Here is a 19,020-nt window from a genome sequence, read left to right on the forward strand (position 1 = left end):
TTGGTAAGGAGGAATGTGTGGGGATTTGGTCTGCAAAAATACCAGTCTTCTGCCTTGAGTAAACTGCCTCTGAAGAGTCTTTTAATTATAGTGTGAAAGTGCGGTCTTAATAAATATGTAACTAAACTGTTTACTGTTTCAGGATAGGTAAAATGCACAATGATATTGTTTAGCTGTATGTGTCACTAGGCATTACTCAAGAATATCCATGTTCTCGCCACAGCCCCAGGATTGCAGCATATTTTGTAGAACCTCAAGGGCTGTAGGGGGAGGCAGTAGTGCTTGAATGTATTTATCAGAGGTCATCACAGTGATGACACAAGCGCACTTAACCACCTTCCAAAGACTGGAGCGAAGCAGGCTTAAATTCCCCTTTACTGCTCTGGTAGACAAAGTAAGGCCCAAAGCTCTCATCAGATCAGGAAGATCTGAATAGTGGAGGGGTTGGGTCTAGTATTTGGCCCATCTTGAGCAAAATATTGTTAATGGCTGTCTGTAGTTGATTGACTCAAGTTTATGTGGCTTATCTGCCCTCTCAGTACATGTGAATGTGGGAGCCACCTTGTTGCCTGTTTTTGCAACCATTATCTTCCCTCCTCCTCCTATAGGGAGGCTTTCCAGTCCCAGATCTTGCTGTTCACAGGCTGAAAACCAAAAAGCCCTAGGCACAGAGCTTAGCACTACTGGACTAGCTCAGGAGATAAATGTACAATCAGGAATAAATTATGCATCTTTAATTCCGGCTGACAGATCTTAAAATCTTTACTCTTTAGTGTGAAAAAAATGCAAACCAACCCAAAACCCCATGAAATTTGTGTTAAACTCAATCAGTTATTACAAAAGCTCCAGCTTGAATCTCTTCTTCCATGACAACATGAAAAGCTTTTTTTTTTTCTAGGAGCTGTTGCTTTTGTCCTATGACTTGAGCCTGGTTTCCCTGCTCTGCTCATGGCGTAGTGGGCTGCTCTTATGCTGCTGGTGGCAACCTTGCTTCACTAGATCGTGATTGCTGTCAAAATGCTATGACAGTTCCTTGGGTTTGTGCTGGATCAGTGTGTCAGTTTTAGGCTGTTCTGTCGCAACTAGCTCCTTTTGGACTTCGTCGGTTTTGGTATTTTGACATTTAATGTTGGTTCTGTCCTAGATCCTATTATGTGACTGGGTATAACTTACATGGCCGCTTCTCTCAATAGGAGCATTTGTTAACTGATGTGTTTTTCTGATTCAGTCTTCCCTTATAATTTTTTGACCCCCAAAGGAGTACTTTTGTCTGCTTATAATGCAGTCAGATTTATGCCTGTCTCTGTTTTCCAGCCACCCACCACCTAATAGGCCTTGGTTGCGCAAGAAAAATAACAGGTTTTTATTATTTAAAAAATCCAAGAAGTACAGGAAGTACATGATGACTATTAAAGTAGTGGATGCTTTTGCTTTCTTGAGTCAATGCTGGATACTCTTTAGGGATGATGGCTTTGCAGATGAGTCAGACCAACTCAGTTGAGGAGGCCTGATCATGTTTACTATGGTCCACGCACTGCTCTTCCGGGGCTGTGCTGCTCTTGATCCCAGGTGTTCCTCTGGTGGCAGCGCGGCCTTGAGGAGAGGTTTAGAATGAAAACTGATTCAAAGCTGGTAGCCAAACTTTTTGGGTGGCATTTTTAGATACACAAACTTTGTCCACACAGTTTCCCTGGATAATTACTTCTTTAAGTGTGCAATGGCATACATGCTTAGGTGACAGTTCTTGTTTAAGGTTAAGAGCTGCATCACTGATTCAGTGACTGGTGTTCAGAGGGATTTCCTTCTTGCTTACATATTGGAGACGGCAAGTGGTACTCCACTGTTTTGTTTGTGAGAAGTAATATTTTATGAGTAGGATGGCTCTAGACAGTATTTTAAAACTTCTTTTTTCAAAGTGTGATGGTGTCCTACAAAATAAGAACTTTTCAAATATCTAATTGGGGTAATCTAATCTTGCTGAAAGCAGGGCACCCTGCCTGTTTCATTGTGCTTCCCCTCTGGCTTGTTGAACCCTTGCTAAACTGTTAGGAAAAACTAACCTGATGAATGTGAAGTAAACCTGTGTAAGGTTAATGAGTTTATAAATGCTAATGTTGAAGCAGGGAAGGGGCGCAAACTGTGCAGATGGGTGCAAGAGGACTGTCCCATTAAAGGGAGCTCTTTGTACCAACAGTACATACAAATAAGTCTGTTTCCTGTTACCAGAGTTTAGTAAAATATAAAGGGAAAAGAGGTTGGCTGGGGTAGAGGAACAAGAGGGAAATTAGTGCTTGACTGTGTGGTAATTGAGGAGATAGAACTTGTGGCTTACTTTGTATGGCTGTCTTCTCTTATAGTAACTTTTTTTTATTTTTAATGGTCTGTGATTGCTGATATTTTTTCTGCTGTTGGTTGTTTCAGGTGGAGGAGTCCTCAAGTGAGAAGCAAATAAAGAGTCCTCTTCCATCTTCAGAAAGAAAACCTGCTAAGCTAGTTAGGAGCAGGTCTTTAGAAAAGTCCTTGGATCTTAATGAAAATGAAAATCTTCCAGGGAAGAGCAGTGCTTCAGATAGTGAAGAAGGTAAATCTCTTAACAGTTGAGATCTGTAAGACAACATGACTTTGGTGTTCCATCTCACTTGTAGAGAAAGTTAGAGAACTTTCTGATCTTATGAAGCTTGTTTGCTTATTTGTTTCACAGAATTGCAACAAATCATTTTTTTTATCTTCGTTTCTGTGGGGGAAAAAAAGTTGTTGGGTGTTTAGAATGAAAACAAAGAAATTGTGGTTTTCTTTCTCTCTCTCTTTTGGTGGGTAGAGAGTTGCCAACAGCTTAAACGAAAAGTTTCTTGACAGTGGGGTGGTGCTAATTTCAAAGATGTTTCTTTCCTGTGTTTGTATTTCTTGGAAACTGAGGGGAAACATTTCAGGCTGTACTTAAGTTTCTAAAAGATTCCCCCAACCCCCTTCTTTGCACTTACACTTTCTTAAGGCTTATGGGCTTCATTGTTACTGGTGGAGTAAGCTGAGGAACTTACTGAAAACCCAGGGTTTCAGGAGAGTAGTGTGCATATTCTGAATCTGATCTGAAGATGAAAAACTTTAATGGATATCTTGCAGCGGCTTTCACTCTCTGTGCTAACAGTATCTTAATGGATCCTAATATTCCAACCTCATAGCTCATTACCCAGTACAAGATAGAAGAAGCGCAGGTACCTTAATGACAGACTTGTGCTGAGATTTGTGGGTGCTTATCCTGTGGTCCCACAGTAGCCCCTGACAAGTTCTCACTTTCTATGGTGAGATTTTCACTTACCCTGGGTAAGTTTTCTGTGCTAAAGGGCTGTAGTTGTTCGGGCAGCTCATTGAACTTTGGTGGATATTCTGTGATATCTGAATTTTGGATTCTGTAAATACCTTTAAAATGAAGTGCGCACAGCCTGTATTGGTTCCAAGGTTGTATCATGGTGAGAAAAAAAAGACAGAAAACCGCAACAGTAGTACTGTGCTCAGTAGCAGCTGTATATTTCTTTCATGTGCAAAGAGAACTTACTTCATCACTTATCGGCAGGAATATAACAGTTTAGTTAATTGAAGGCAGTTCTTAATCTCACTGAGAAATTTTGTGTCTTGTCGCTTCAGAGTTGACAACTGAAGTTGTTTGCAGGTGTCATTACAGGGGGATTATTGAGGTGTGCAGGAAAGCTTTCAGAGTTACGGACTGAGTTGTCTGCCTCCAAGTTGTGATTTTTGCCTGGGGTTATGGTTATATTCAATTAACTTTGCTGTTGCTCCCCTATACTCCTTCTGTGTTGGCTTGAGTTCAGATTCAACTCTCAATGCGTGCCAGGCATTGTCATTTTTGTGAATATACCTACTTAAAGAGGCTGTTGTTTATGCCATACCTCCTACACACTTAAGTTTCACAAATTAATTTACTCTTTCACAGGTGTATCTCTTAGAGCAGCAGAAAGTTCTGGCCTTTGGATGTTTTAGATATTTTGCAGCTTTCCTATTTTTCTATTACTACATCTCTCTTCTGTCTCTGGATTTTATTTTTTATGGCAAAGGTCTCCAGTTAAACTGATTAAAAAGTATTTCTGTTTTCTTTCCTGCTGCTAGTTGCCTAAACAGTAGCAGTAAATATTCCCTGTCATGTCTGCATTAGTGATGTTGAATAAACAGAGTATATTAAACTGGAGATGTCTCTTTAATAAAAAGACAACTGACTTCATGCCACCTTTCTTATTTCTCTTTGCTTCCCCAAGACTAGTCTTTTTTTATTCGGAGCAGGATTTTCTAGACTCACAACATTAATCTTTTCTCTCAGAATTTTCATGCTTAGAATTTTTTTTCTTCTGTTTCTGTCTGTTTTCTGTTGCAGTTGCCCCACACTCTTACAAGGTGAATTCCTTCACGCAAATGAAACTAGTTTTCCTACATGGCAAAGGTTTACCCATGCGATTAATTTCTCTTGTGTCCTCTGGCTCATACTCAGGCTGCCCATGGAGGTGTCCTGGCGAATAAGGTGAGGGGCAAGCTCAAGACTGTTCTTCACAACAATAATTCCCTTGTCCTAAGCAGTTCTCACCTTGGGGATGGGGGGTCTGCATCCCTCTGTGCACCACTGGCCTATTGACCTGCATCTTGGTGTTTTTGTCCAGTTTCATAAATCAGAGTATAAATCCTGAGCCATGACAAACTTTTGGCTAAGCTAAGCATTAATATCTGTGGCCTGAATTCTGAATTTCAGAAAACAGATTTTAGTTCAAGCATAGAATACATGTTTCCAACACAGGGCCAAGAGATTTTTATAATTTCCTCAAGACTTGTTAGTATATAGGATAGTTTGTTTGTTTTTCATGACCATGTTCAGCAACATCAAATACTTCAAAGAAAGAAGGGGGAAGCAGGATATAGGGAGAACGGTATTTTCTGCTAGAAGGCTCTGTTGTATACAGGGAGATCACAAATTTCTGTTCTCCTTGTGTAACATGACAGACTTACTGTGTTGTTTCTGTGTGTACTAATAACCACCTTATATGTGTGATCTGCAGGAGAGCATAACTGCCTGCACTGTGGAGCTGCAAGATGGGCACAGCAGAGGCTTGACTGCTTGCAGATAGTGGTATATAGGGCATAGAGTGTTTAAAATACAGGACAGTTGAAATTAGGTTCAGCCCTGTGTTAGTTGTCTCCCTCTTCCCCCAGTACAAAATTTTGGATATGCATTATTTTGTTGAAAAAAAATATTTACTTTGGTGTTTGGAGGATATATGTTTAGGTTACCTGAAAGCAAAAAGTGGTGGAAATTTTTTATCTTTTGAACTGGAAAAAGCGAGCATTGTGACAATACTTACTTAGTAGCTCCCCAAGATAATTCTGTACTTAAAGTATAGGAGAGTTCTCTGAAAATGTACCAGCAGTATTAACCAGTCTTTAAACAGATGATGTCTGGAACATGTTCACTTCTAGGAATTGGTTTTATTCACTTGATTTCGCGTGAATTTGGTTAAAAGCTTCTACCTACATATCTTTCATGCAGCCTGTAATTTTTCTCCATCCCCAGCGATATAGAAATGTTCAACAGTGCCGAGATTTGCATACATACTTTTTAAAAATCCTGATCCTCCCCCAACTCTGTGGAGTGGAAAAATCAGCCTTCTTACTAATTTGTTTGATAGCCTCTGCTCTTTACAGTTCAGCTTTCTTAATTTGCTTGTGGTATGTGTTAAGTTTTTTGCTGTTGTTGAGGGGAATTTTAATAACAGTGGTTTTCTTACTGCCCCTTCCCCCCTGCATTTTCTGTCTCTTTTTTTGCACTGCAGATGTCTTATACCTCTGCCATCTCTGCTGCATAACGGTATTATATTCAAACAGTATTTCACAGCTTGCCTTTCAGTGATGAAAATGACCTTAGGAAGTGCAGAGCCAGTAGTGGGGGAGGGACTAGATCTGCTGTCGTTAGGCTGAACCAGAACACTCTGGGCAATATGTTTACTTCTGTGTTTTTGGATCCCTAGGGATCCTTACCTAAAGTCAGAATAATCTCATGTTCTTTTAGCACACGCTCCAATTCAGCTATAAATGTATTCAGGTTAAGAAAGTTAGTGTTGATAATTGTATGCTGCTGAGGGGTTAGAACAGTACTGAAAGTGAAGAAGTTAAACTGATATCTCTGTATTTGCACAAAACATTTTCTGAAAAAGAGCATTCAAAGCCAGTCTTAGGTAAAATGCTTTGTGTTGTCCTACCGTTGGGAAAAACAAAGGCAAATTTACCTGTGTGAAATGAAACAGTAGACAAACATGCATCTTTACTTGTAGCAGAGATAAATGGTTAAGGCTGCCTAGTCTGTTCAAATTACAAGTGTATAAAGTGTACACTTATTCATTGCTATGCTACTGGTTGTGCTCACTGCTTCATCTAGGATTTCTACAGATAAATTTTGAGAAGCCCAGATGGAAGTGACTTGAACCTTGTCAAGCTCTTGGTGTATCCTGCTACTTGGTTCTACAGATGTGGAACTCGCAGCATTTATGCATACATGCACCTTCCAGACCCATTGTCCAAAAAGTTTACAGTTTTTCTGGAGAACAGCTGTTTGAATCTAAACATCATCTAAACATCTAAACATCATCTAAAGTAGCGGATGGGCCTGATACGTAAACCCAGGTTTAGCTTGGATTTTCTGAAAATTACTGCTGTGTGTGCTAACATCATTTTAAAAACCCCCTTTGTTTCTTCCAAGAGCTGAGAAGGATTGTAAGTAGAAAACCTATTTCTCAGTAGATACTCATGCGCTTGGCACTTCGCTGACTATTCCTTAGTAGAGACATGATCATATGGAGCTAGTATAGGTAAATTAGCTTAGGGGACATTTTGTATAGACCTGTGGGTGCTTTTTGTTCAGACTCACTAGAAAGAGGACAGACTCTGAGTAATAGAGCTTGGTAGCAAGATCTGGACCTTAAGGTAATAAAGCATAGGCTTTGTACATATCACGAGTTGCCCTGGCTTACCAAATTACCTTGCATCAGCAGAAGAATAGTAGCTATCCTCAGGCATTTCAGGTGAACGTGAAGTTGAGTTGTTTAGCTCAGGCTCACTGGGGCACAGGTAACTTGTGTTATCTTGTGTTTGCTAAGACATATACAAATAGCTGACAAAGCTGATCTGATGCTTATCTGGTGGCTTGATCATGTATCTGGGTGTCTTTATTTTTTTTTAAAGTGGTAGCAGATTCCTTGGGCATGTCAGCATTCAGCTAAGTAAAACTCAACCACAGTAACTAGGTTTGAATTGCCTGGTAGCTGATACTGTGCTAGCTGATGCACAGTAGGGAGGGGGGGATGTCAGCATCAGTATCTGAAACTTCCTGTCTCTTAGCAAAAGAGAGGATTTGGGGAGTGCACTCTGAAAGGACAGATCTGTAATGCTGAGGTCATGGTAAATTAGGTCAAACTTACAGGTCACTTGGCCTGCCTTTTGTTAGAGTTAGATTCAGCTAGGAGAGAAAATACAGTGAGCATAAGCTGAAAACTTAGGTTGAATTTCTGGCTTCCTGCAGAATGTTTCAGCACAGCAGAATTCATATTCTGCATGTAATGACTGCGTATTGACTGGTTAAATAGGCCTCTTGAAATGTGTGTTTACTTTATGTCCATCTTATAATTGTGTGGAATTACAATTGCATAAGCAGAGCACGGCATAGAGAGGAAGTCAACCTCTTGTGCAAGCATAAAAATACAGCACTCGTGCTTCACTTTTGGGGTGCTACTTTGAAGCCTGATGAGATCAAGGAGAGCTTTTTTGGAGGCAGATGTTCTGGAAGGCTAGGAACAGCACTAGAGAAGGCAGTCTGCTCGGTCAGAACTGGGTTTCCTTGGGGACTGCTGTGGTTGTTCAGTTGGTGCATTTGCCTTATCAATACTGACTGCTACCAAGCCACTAATGTTTTAAGTGCTGTAACCTTAGCCTGCAGGCAGCTTGTGAACTACGGCGTGATATTCAGGCTCCCTTTGCATTTGTGGCTGGCACTGACCTTTCCTAGCCCTGAGCATTCATTTGTATCAGTTGAAAGGTTGGCTATCCTGACTTGTGTCAGTCTGCTGCGAGATTTGCTTTTGGGCTGCATGTTTCATTTAAATGATGTGTGGTGCTGGGGGGGCTTGTTTGTCTTGCTGGTAATTATAGTTTAAGATTGACTTGTTTTTAAACCCTAAGAAGATTGAGTTGGGATTGGCACAGGAACCTGCTTGCCCTCCAGGATTATAGTTCTATCCCTTATCTCTTGCAAGCATGGCTGAGAAAACCACAAAGCTGAGTCATACCAGCAACCACCAAGAAGCAGAAATAGCAAAGATCAGTGCTGCAGCCACAGAATGCCGCTGGGGTGCTCGGTGGCTTTGAAATAGATTATGGCATTTGAGCCTCTCCATGCGTTTTTGGGAACTGCAAAATGGAGCAGGGTATCCCTTGTGTTCCTGTTCAGTAGGTATGGAGGGAAGAACTATTTGGAAGTCTACCTGGTCCCTTAGACTGTGGGCATTACCAGTATTACAGCTGTTAAAAGTAGAATTCTGAAACCAGCCATAAGAAGAAAACTGTTATGGATTTAGTGTCCTTCTTTCTTGTCTTTTGTACAATAGACACACATATTGATGAAAATTATGCTAACTTTCTTTCCCCAGTGTTTCTTGCAGGATTAGTAGAATAATGAAGGCAAAATTAAAGATGGTACCTTTTGCTGTTAATTTATCAATTTGCACAGGGAACTGGTGGTAGTGCTGTGTATGTAAAAATCAGCTTTGGACTTTGTTCCTGAAAGCAACCTACCTACCAAATCATTTGCTGCTATCCTCACTGGGTTTCTGAGAGCGAGAAACAAATGCTGATGCAAGCTTAAGAAAGATTTAAGCTGTAATAAAACCTAGAATGCTATCAAGGTTATGCATAATACTGTTCTTAACCTGATCTCTGTCTTTCTTAGCAGTGAAGGAGACTGTCTCTGACAATGATCTCTATGGGAGACTTTTTATAAACAGAGTTTTCCACATCACTGCTGACAAGATGTTTGAAATCCTTTTCACCAATTCTCACTTCATGCAGCGGTTTCTTAATTCCAGGAGTATAGTAGGTAATAAACTCTTTTCCCTTCTGTCTGTTACAAGCTACCCTGAAAATTTTTACCTCTGAGAATTGCTAAATAGAGCTAAGTTGAATTTTTTTGAAGTTTTTCCTTGCTTTAGAAGAATTTTTAATCTTTCAAGGTTCACTATGAGAGAGAATATTTAAAGCTAGACTATTGTTTCCCTAGGTATGCACGTTTTGGAGTGAAAACCTCATTTCAGTGCACCACAAAACTGCACCTTAATGCCTGAATTTTGAGTAGGTTATTAAGTTGATGCATTCTGTGGGGTATTTCTGATTACATTGTGTCCCAGAAATAGTGAAATTTGTATGGCTGGTACACAGGCAAAAATCCCTGCATCCTCCTAAATGATACTCACAGGCTTTAATTTTCTGGATGAGTAAATTTTATTCACTGGGACCGTAAGAACAAAAAAAATCAAGTCAAAAAGGGTAATATTTATTCAGTGTCAGCTGGGAAGGCAATGTGGCAAAAGCTTTTGATAATGCTAAGTGAATCTATTCAACTCTAAGCAAATGGGAAATGACATATTTTCATTTAATTGCTTACTCTTTTGTCGACCCTGTGTCAGTAGATTCAGGCTCAGCTATCCAGAGCCTCACATTTGTTTATTAGCAGACTACATGGGTATGTTTTTTCCTGGAAAAATCCCACAATTAATTTGAACCAGTTTTCTGTCTTTCCCCCTACTCCTCTTCTCAAACTGTTAAGACATTGATAAGACAGGTAATTTTTATGTGAGATCTTGCATTACTTCTCATCTAGATGCTGTATCAACCCCTTGGAATAGAGACTCCAATGGCAATCAGTTGAGGACTTTGACGTACACTGTAACGATTAACAATCCACTTTGTGGGAAGTTCACAACTGCAACGGAAAAGCAGGTACTGTGTGCATGTGTGTGTCTGTCTGGTGTCCTTTAAAGCAAGGGACAGATCAGCTCTGTGGTCTGTCAGAGTTCTGACTGTGGATTAAAGTTCAGCGAACTGAATGTGCATCTGCAGTTTAAACAAAGCATCTCTCAGGTGGTTTGCTGTGTCTCTCACCATTACTGAACCAATGCTTATTAAATGAGAGAGGCTTTCTACCTTTACAGATGGCTGTAAACTCCCATGAAACTCGTGGGGAAAAGTATTAACATCTCTTAGGAATCTCTTGGAAAGGTGCAATTAAAGGCTTTCAGTGTCCACTTCTGGACTCCGCAGTATGAGAGGTGAAGAGCCTAACAAAGGGCCGCTAAGATGATGAAAGGACTGGATTATCCCATGTGAGAAATGGCTGAGAGGTGGAAATGTTCAGCCCAGAGAAGAGAAGACTCAGAAGCATCTTAAAATTTATAGAAGCATCTGAAGGAGGGTGCAAAAAATTCTGAGTCAGGTCCTTGCCATCAAAGGCCACAGATTTCAGTGGTGCCCAGTGACAGGACCAGAGGTGATGGACACAAACTGAAACACAGATTATTCTTTCTGAACATCAGGAAACACTTTTTCACTGTGAGGGTGACTAAGCAGTGGAACTAAGCAGGTTGTTCATAGAGGTTGTGGTACCTCCTTCCTTGGAGGTATTGGAAAGCCACCTATACGTGGACCTAGGCAACCAGCTCTAGATAGTCCTGCCCGAGTTCTTGCACAAGACAAGCACCCGAGGTGCCTTCCAATCTCAACCCTTTGTAGTTCTGCTTTGGGAAAGGTCTCAAAGAAAAGCTGTGGTCATGAGGCAGTGGCCAACCCTTGTATCTGGTACTTGAGGGGGCAGTGGGGAAGTCCTGATGCTGCTGATGTTGTCTCTAGCAGGAGGCATCTTCTCTTCTCCCACCCCACCTATACTTGATATTCTTAACTGTTTTTTATAGTGGTTCTTCAGGCTTTCTCTCTCCTTGAGTTCACTTGGAGCTGGTTGATCCAGCCTAAGGAATTCAGACTGAAAGGGGGCGGGGGAAATTTCTGTACCATTAGTATACCTTCTTAATTTTATTTTCTTTTTTGATAGATCCTCCATAAGCAGAGCCAGAAAGGTCAGTCTTACCAGGTAGATGCTGAGGTCCTGACCCATGACGTCCCCTACCATGATTATTTCTACACTGTGAACAGATACTGCATCAGCCGCACGTCTAGTCACAAGTGCCGGTTACGGTGAGCCTGCGTGGTGCACGGGGGAGGGCAGAAGCCAAGGCAGGGATGTTCTCAGTTGAGATTTGCCAGCGGCACAGAGAATGTTGGGTTCTCTTCTGAAAAATAAGTTTAGTTTATTTCTTGTCACATGTATGCTGTGCTTGGATCTCATTAATGCAGTGAGAAATTAACTGAGATGTTGACTCTGAGGTACAGAACTCCTCTCCAAGACTGAACTGGGTCTTGACCAGCCTTGTGTTTTTGAGTGCAGCTGTGTGAGTGGGAGAAATTGGAAAAAAGTGAGATGTTTTATTAGAATGTTTCCCAGACATCCTTGCTAAGGGCCTGTAGAGCAGAATGATTTCACAGGAATGTGCAGGGAAGATAGAATGTAATTAATTTTGCAAGGAGGGTACTCAAGTGAACTCTGTCTAGATATGGAATTTCCTCTCCCATTTGTTGAAAACATTGTAAGTGGTGCTGTCTTTAGTAAGAGCTTTCTTCTCAAACTTATTCAGTACTCAAGAAAGGTTAGCAAGCCTGGATTCTATTCTGGCTAGTCTTAGGCTACTGAAAACTCCCTCTCTAGTGGGAGAAGGGAAGGAAGGTCCTTGAAAGACTGCTTTGGATTTTTTTTTTTGAGTGAATCACTGTTCTTCTTTGAGACCTAGACTTGTTTTTTCTGAGACATGCGACAGCCCTAGGATAAGAGCAAAAACTTGGGTGCACAGAGTATATGTGTACAGAACAGAAGGCACATGGTGATGTTACAGCTAGCCTTACTAAACTGTGTTTAAAATGGCTCAGAAACTATTTGAAAGGAGTTATTTTGTTATACCATATACACAGTGGGCTTACATTGATTTGGAAGATTACTTAAAAAGTTGAAAAAAGTGTGTTCTGGGATGGTCAGTCTTCTTTACTGAAATCAATGACTTTGTCCTTTATGAATAGCTGTGGGATTCACTCAGTTAGAAGCATGCCTTTGAAGGATTCTGGTCCAATTAATTTTTATTCTGGAAGCAGTATTGATTAGCTTTACCTGAGGAATGCAAGGAATGCACAGTAGGAATGTCATTTTCCCCTCTGTCAGGCTCATGGAAAGACAGATTTTAATTTCTGTCTACTCAGGGTAGGATGTGAGCACTTGAGTTGTGATGAAGAATTTCACTTTCTGCTATTGTAGTGCCCATGTAATATATCATGTGTACACATACAAAGTAAAAATCATGACTTTATTATCTGGAAGCCTGAATCCTGTTTTAAATGTGTGTTAAAATGAGAATGCTTTAGAGGGTAGAAATCATCTGGTAGTCTGAGCCTGAAGGAAAACATTCCAAAATGTTTCCTATAATTTGGCACTTAGATTTTGATGCTTTAGCTAGAGATGTTGTCTTTGCCACTGTCTGTCTCTTGCATTTTTTTCATTGAAAGTGCTGCCCAGCTGAAGAGCGATGCCAGTTCCATTTGGTATTGCAGATTTTAGATGTAAGCTAGAGGCTGCTTCTGATAAGAGATTTCTGCTTTCACTGTGCCACCTAGAAGAGCACTTTTCCATTATTGCATTCTGTTTTCTAGGGTTTCTGCAGAAGTGAAGTACAAAAAACAGCCTTGGGGTCTTGTCAAGTCTGTAATTGAGAAGAATACCTGGGGAGGAATACAGGAAAACTTCAAACAACTTGGTGAGGCATTTTCTTCTTTGTGCTGGAGTAAGGAGCCTACCTTTGCTGTGTATGTTTTTTTTGTCTGTCAAACCTGGCTCCTCGAAGAATGGCTTGAAAAAAAGGCAACACCTAAGCAGTCTTAAAGACAGAACTTCCTGTCATCAGTGCATCTGCCAGTTCCAGGGTATGAAAGAAGCCTTGTGTCTAACAAGAGGCTCTTGTATACCTGGCTGTAATGGCTTTCAGAAGGAAACATGAGGAGCAGCAGGAAAGCTGTTATTCTCAGCTGCATGTGCTTATCTCTAAGAATTTCCTTTACTGTGCATATGAGAAGAGAAGCAGTGGCACTTGGCAGGCTCCATGAATGTCTATTCACAGCCTGGCCAGCCACTGCTGCAGGCTCACAGTCTAACTCAATTTTTAGCCTCAGTCTAACAGTGTCAGGCAATGCTCTTCCAACTGCTGTCTGGCATAGCATTGAACAATCCTGCCTGGGCTGAGCGTGCACCCCCTCGGCAGAGTGTTCCAAGTGCCCTCTAGAAAACAGAACAGGGGTGGAAGTCAGGGAGTGTAGTTTGCCAATTCTCTGCTTTAAGTTCATGTATTGAAAAGTATGCTTGTTCCTCTCACTTGCACCTTGAATATCTCATAATTTGTCTTCAGCTTTCTTTTTGGCAGTTTGGTAACCTTATTTTTTTTTTCCACTGCAGAATCAGATCTCCTAATGGAGGAATATGCAATTAATCAATCCATAGAAGACTCTGGGAAATTACTTGCTCTGAGACGTAGGCGACGCACTTTACACCGGGGTTTGGCAGAATCCCTTCCCAAACGCTCTTCCCAACATTCCTCTGGTGACATGGGAGTAGAGTCCCAGGGCAGCTTAATAGGTAGGAATCTTTTATATCAAGTGTTTTCCAAAAGGTATGTTCAAGAAAGCATAACTCTTAAAATAGTGCAAGAGTAGCACTTGTGTATATATTTCTCTTGTGTGTGATAGCAAATGCTTTAACAAGTTCAAGCTTCTTCAAGCTTGCATAAAGTATATTTGGAGCATGCATGATCACTTTTATCATGAGTTCATGAAATTAAGTCACCTTATATCCTATTAAGTCACCTAATATCACCTTCAGTTTTAAAACAAACAAAGATCAACCAAAATATTAAATACTGCTCTGTATCTGCAAAGGTTTGAAAATGAGATTGGAACAGGAAAAAAAACCCCAATTCTTGTAAAGTTTCTGAAATATTTATTTTTTTCTTCAAATAATTGCACACATAGATCATGAGTTGATTGAACGTTGCCACTTGCCTCTTGGCCCTGTCATATCAGTTTTGGTTATTGATTTTTAATGTTAAGAAGCCTGTTTCCCATATGCTTCTGTAATTTCTGGGTCACTGAAGCATTTCTTGCAGTTCTACTGCTCTTAGGCATGACAGACTTGGCAATATTAGTTTCACCTAGGGAGATGAGGAACATCTGTGCACTAGTTTGCACCAGGGAATGGTGGATTCTGTGACAGAAGTTGAATTGTAAACAGTGAGGTGAGAGCAAGTACACTTCCCTGAAGAGGGAGACAACACTGGGTATAGATAGCACTGAGAGAATATTTGGATCAAGAGCATGTGTAAAGGACTCTTTACCTACGTGAAATTGCTTCCTAATTACTTAATTGTGCTACTGTTGCTCCACCTTTTCAGATGAGCATACCTCTGTGTGCACTACAGCTTTTATGTATGTTTTTTGTGCAGGGCAGGATGTGCAAAATTAATTATGTTTAAAGATCAGTGTGCCCACAGTGATAGGTGCTTGCTTTGGAGAGAACAGGTACACTCTGTCCCTCAGTGTCTGATCCCTGTTGCCTGCCGAATAGCAGGTAGCCTCTTGAAAGGCTGTTTTCAGGACAATAGATAAACTAAGCCAGTAAGGATGGGACAAGTTACAGGAAAATGTGACTGATACTGTTTGTCAGAAAGATGAATTGTGAGCAGGAGCACAAGCAGGAGAGAGCCACTTTGCAGCCTGTCTCTGCTGTGTGTGACTAGCAGCACATATGCGTGTTAGTAATGGATGGACTTCAACCTTCTCAGGCTATTCAGGTTTAATGTGACCATGCCCCAGTATTGTGTTCTCCCCAGCACAGTGGGTAGGGGGAATTCTGATGGAAGAGCCTGACTTTTCAGCCAGCTTCTCAGAGATGATTGCAAAAATGCCTTGGTGAATGTTAGAGGTGATCCTGTGCACCTAGACGACCTGTTTTTTTTTTTTCCATCAGAAGTTGAGCTATTCTGTGTGAAGCACCAGGCAATGACATGGTCTATCTGCAGACATCCTTTAGGAATATTCTTTAGCACTTTTTAACCTCCTTCTCTTCCATGCCCTATAGGAAGGAAAAGAGATGCAGTAAGTAGGACCACCACCATCATTGTAGTAATGAGTGTCTTGTAAGTACTCACTTGCATTAAAGTGTTGCTTGACTCAAGCTCGTCTTGGTTTTTATCTGTATTTGTTCCTCATTTGCATGTTAAGATTGCATGTAGCATGATAAACTAATTTGAGTGGAACATGTGGGTATAAAAGAGGAATGAATTGACTTGGAAATGACATATGGGATGAAAATACTGACTTGTCAAACTAGTCTACCGTACAAGTTTACTTAGGTCTGATCCCATTAAAAAATAAAGTCTAGAATCTACTCATTCCTAATTTTAAAAGTTCCAAGAAGAGATACTGTTGTTATTTTTTTGCTTTTACCCACCTTAATGGTATCTGCTAGGAATTGTTTGGATAGATACTAATTTTCTGTATAGTGCTTCCCCACACCTTTTTTCTCCCACAATGCTGGGAGGATTCTGTTTCCTTAGCTGTCTTTAGCCATGATCTTGCATTTGTAGCATTGCAACTGAAATTGTTGCAAAACTTGATTTTTGTTCTCTTCTATCTACAGTTTGCTACTCTTGGTCTTGCTGAATATAACACTGTTCCTCAAACTCTCAAAGATAGAGCATGCAGCTCAGTCCCTTTATCATGTCCAGCTTCAGGAGGAAAGCTCTTTGAAGTAAGTTGAGTTCACAGTCTTTGCTTGCTTTCTTCTTCAGCTTATGTGAGAATCTGATCTAAAGAAATAAATTATGAACAATGAAATTGAGTGGTAAGTTTTCAGAAGTGGCTGGGGCTTGCTGTACTTCTGTGGTCTATGCTGAAATCCAGTGACATGTCTGACTGCATCTTGAAGTAATAAATTTCTTCTTTGACAAGCTGTTTTGGGAGAAATGTTAAACTTAGTTTGCATTTATCAGCCTGCTGTGACTCATCTTCTGTGAATATCATAGTGCTGATCACAGAACTGAAGTGTTCATCCTGTGTGAACCAGCATGTTCTCAAATGGAATGTTAAAGATTCATTTAGCTTTTTAGCTTCTCTCTGTGAGTCTCCTGAATCTCCTCTCCTTCACAAACTTCCATATTAGCTGCCTTTTGTACTCAGACACAGAAAACTGTTGCTTCCTCTTGAATGCAGTATCAACAAAAAAGTTAAAAACCATATCCTCATTTTGAGTCTGGAAGGGGTGTGGGGGTCTGCCACAGTGACAGTCTCTGAACTGGTTGGAGTGACTTTCTTCCCAAGAAGGATCTTGCTCCCTGAAGCGTGGGCCTTAATATTGTAAACATAATGTGAGCAGAGTTTTTTCTTGGTGGCTGTTGCCTGCAAAGGTCTGAGGTACTAGCTTCAAGAAAACGGGTATTGGAATTCAACTGCAGGCAGCTTTGTATGTGGCTTTTGTAAGAGGATGCTCTTAGCAATGGCAGAGCAATGGTGGCAGAGAACAGTTGCTTTTAAAAAGGCATTGAGGTGCATGTTTCATGATTCTGATATAATCTCAATCTTTTTCAGCATATCCCCAGAAATGGTATCAAAAGAGGAGATACCTCAATATGATAAGGAACAGGTTAAACGTGTGAAGGGAGTTTTAAGAGATTCAATCGAAATGCTTGAGCAGGTACGTCTGAAAATCTTTCCTGGTGATGTTCTTGTTTCTCAACAACTCAAGTTTACTCCCTTATGTTATCATAGCTTGATGTGGTCTGGTGCTAGATAAAGTTTTCTTGATCTATTTTGCCCCAGTTAGTTAAGTGAGTTTAGTTAACAGGCAGTGCTGATGTTTTGGGTTGCTTTGGTTTTGAATTTGTTTCTTGGAGGGTTGGGTTTTTTTGTTGTTGTTGTTTGTTTTTTGTTTGGGTTGGTTTATTTGTTTGTTTGTGGGTGGGTTTGTTGTTTTGGTTTTTTCTTGGTTTGGGATTTTTTATTTGACTAAGATGTAAGTACCCATGTTGATTTTCTTAAACTTGTCAAGCGCTTAAGAGATGTGTTAATGCAGTTCTGAATCATGACAAAGCAAAGACTGGAGTATTTCAAAACAGATTCCCTTTTCTAAGAACACTTACTAAGATTTGTGGAGTGTTTTCCCATCTTATTATGGAATTTCTTTATTCAGATTTATCCTGGCATTTGCTCCCCACTACTCTTCTAGATATTGGCAAGAGCTTCATTTAGCGTTGGTATCAAGGGGCCACCTAATCTCTAGTGAAAAATAAAGTATTTCTGCAGACCATATGTTTCTGAGAGGCTCCATAGAAGATAATCCTCCTTCACAGTAACTTAAGATTTCATGCTCTTGTATACTACAGACACACACACACACACACACAGAGGAAAAAAAAGAAATATGTTGAATACTGTTGTGTCTCTCTGATCCTGAAGTCCATGACTGTTAAATCCTTACAATCCCTAGGCTGAAATTTCAACTCAGTACCTGAAAGACAGTAAATTCATATTTTAGTTTTTACTTACTACTCAGGAATGTTCTGATTTTAACTTCATTTAATATATCTTGAAATGTGATGGAATAAATTATTAGTTTAGGAAAGCTGAAGGGGAGTTCACATATACCTTTCTCTATTGTTTGCTCTTTGTTCTTCCATGTAAGTGCCCATGTGAATTTTCTCAACTAAAGTAGTTGGAAAAAGAAGCCATTTCTTACACTCCTCGTTTAGAGGTGTCTCTGCAGGCACAACTGCTATTAATCTATTAATTAACCACTTTGATCACAACTTGAAAAAGCCTGAGTGCTGGAAGTTTCACTTCGGAGATGAAATTTTCTGGTTTTCTTGCCATTTTTATTTTCTCTGCTTACTATCCAAACAATTCCTAATTCTGAAGTGTTAAGCGCTTCTTGAACACAGTGCAAAAAAAGAAAAGTGAGAATTTACCCACCTTTTTCATCCAGAATAACACTTTTTGTCTGGAAGTCCCAACACATCTTAATGCTTGATACCTTGTGTTTTCTGAGGGTTGTCAATAATCTAAACATGTTTTGTGCACCAAAATGCACTAGAAGGGCCAGGTAGTAAAAGAAAATTCATGTTGTGCTGCTATGTTACTTGGAGTATTTGCACTGAACATTATCTGTGACTGAAAATGAGTGGGGTGGTTTATCTTCTGTGCTGTTGTCTGATGAGGTGTTAAGACTTTATCATCCTGGACTGTTAGTATTTATAAACTCTACACAGTGTAGCTGTTAGGAGAGCACAGTAAGCCAACTGTTTATGGAAACAGGGAGGAGGAAATCACATGAAGTCTTTAAAAGAAAAGGAGGAGGGAGACTTTTTTTCCTGATATCTCTTACTTATGCAGAAAACTGACTTAAGTAATTGGTGGGGGGGGTGGATTGTATCTTCACAGCTGAAGATTTCCCTTTCCATGCTCCAAAGAAGCTTTGACCACTTGAACAGGACACAGAGCAGCAAGACTGAGAGTTAACAGCCACATCAGCTTTTCATTCAAGGCATTAGAAGAACAGATGTGTGTGTGAGGACTTGTGGGGTAGGGACTGTAACTGTCTCCTCTGGACTCTTTACTGTTGCACAGAATAAAAGGTTTGTGGAAGAAGTAAGTCGGGTTCTGCATTGCCATAGCTTGGCAGTCTTGTCTCTCCTGCCAGCCTTCTTCCCTCGGGAGTCTCAATTCCAAACAGTGCTCTTGGATCCATCCCGGGGTGAGTGAGTGAGGGCAGTTGTACTGCTGGTGAAT

General features: G+C 40.4%; 1 protein-coding gene across 8 annotated transcripts in view; it reads left to right on the forward strand.

Annotated features, from left to right (window-relative positions):
* GRAMD1C (GRAM domain containing 1C) overlaps nucleotides 1–18,883 on the forward strand; it is a 51,925-nt gene extending 33,042 nt beyond the window's left edge. For 6 of the 8 annotated variants that reach the window (XM_038154722.1, XM_038154972.1, XM_038154899.1 and 3 more), the window contains 10 exons: nucleotides 2,422–2,581; nucleotides 8,993–9,139; nucleotides 9,920–10,038; nucleotides 11,144–11,286; nucleotides 12,844–12,947; nucleotides 13,640–13,819; nucleotides 15,317–15,374; nucleotides 15,878–15,988; nucleotides 16,825–16,930; nucleotides 18,673–18,827. In XM_038154722.1, coding sequence (XP_038010650.1) covers nucleotides 2,422–2,581; nucleotides 8,993–9,139; nucleotides 9,920–10,038; nucleotides 11,144–11,286; nucleotides 12,844–12,947; nucleotides 13,640–13,819; nucleotides 15,317–15,374; nucleotides 15,878–15,988; nucleotides 16,825–16,930; nucleotides 18,673–18,750 — 1,206 coding nt within the window. In that variant the 3' untranslated portion in view covers nucleotides 18,751–18,827. Of the gene's footprint in view, nucleotides 1–2,421; nucleotides 2,582–8,992; nucleotides 9,140–9,919; nucleotides 10,039–11,143; nucleotides 11,287–12,843; nucleotides 12,948–13,639; nucleotides 13,820–15,316; nucleotides 15,375–15,877; nucleotides 15,989–16,824; nucleotides 16,931–18,672 lie in introns of all 8 variants that reach the window. The other 2 variants (XM_038154468.1, XM_038154551.1) reach the window with 2 other exon arrangements.
* Nucleotides 18,884–19,020: the final 137 nt, after the last annotated feature.

The sequence above is a fragment of the Motacilla alba genome, chromosome 1, assembly GCF_015832195.1.
Source record: "Motacilla alba alba isolate MOTALB_02 chromosome 1, Motacilla_alba_V1.0_pri, whole genome shotgun sequence".
NCBI lineage: Eukaryota > Metazoa > Chordata > Aves > Passeriformes > Motacillidae > Motacilla > Motacilla alba.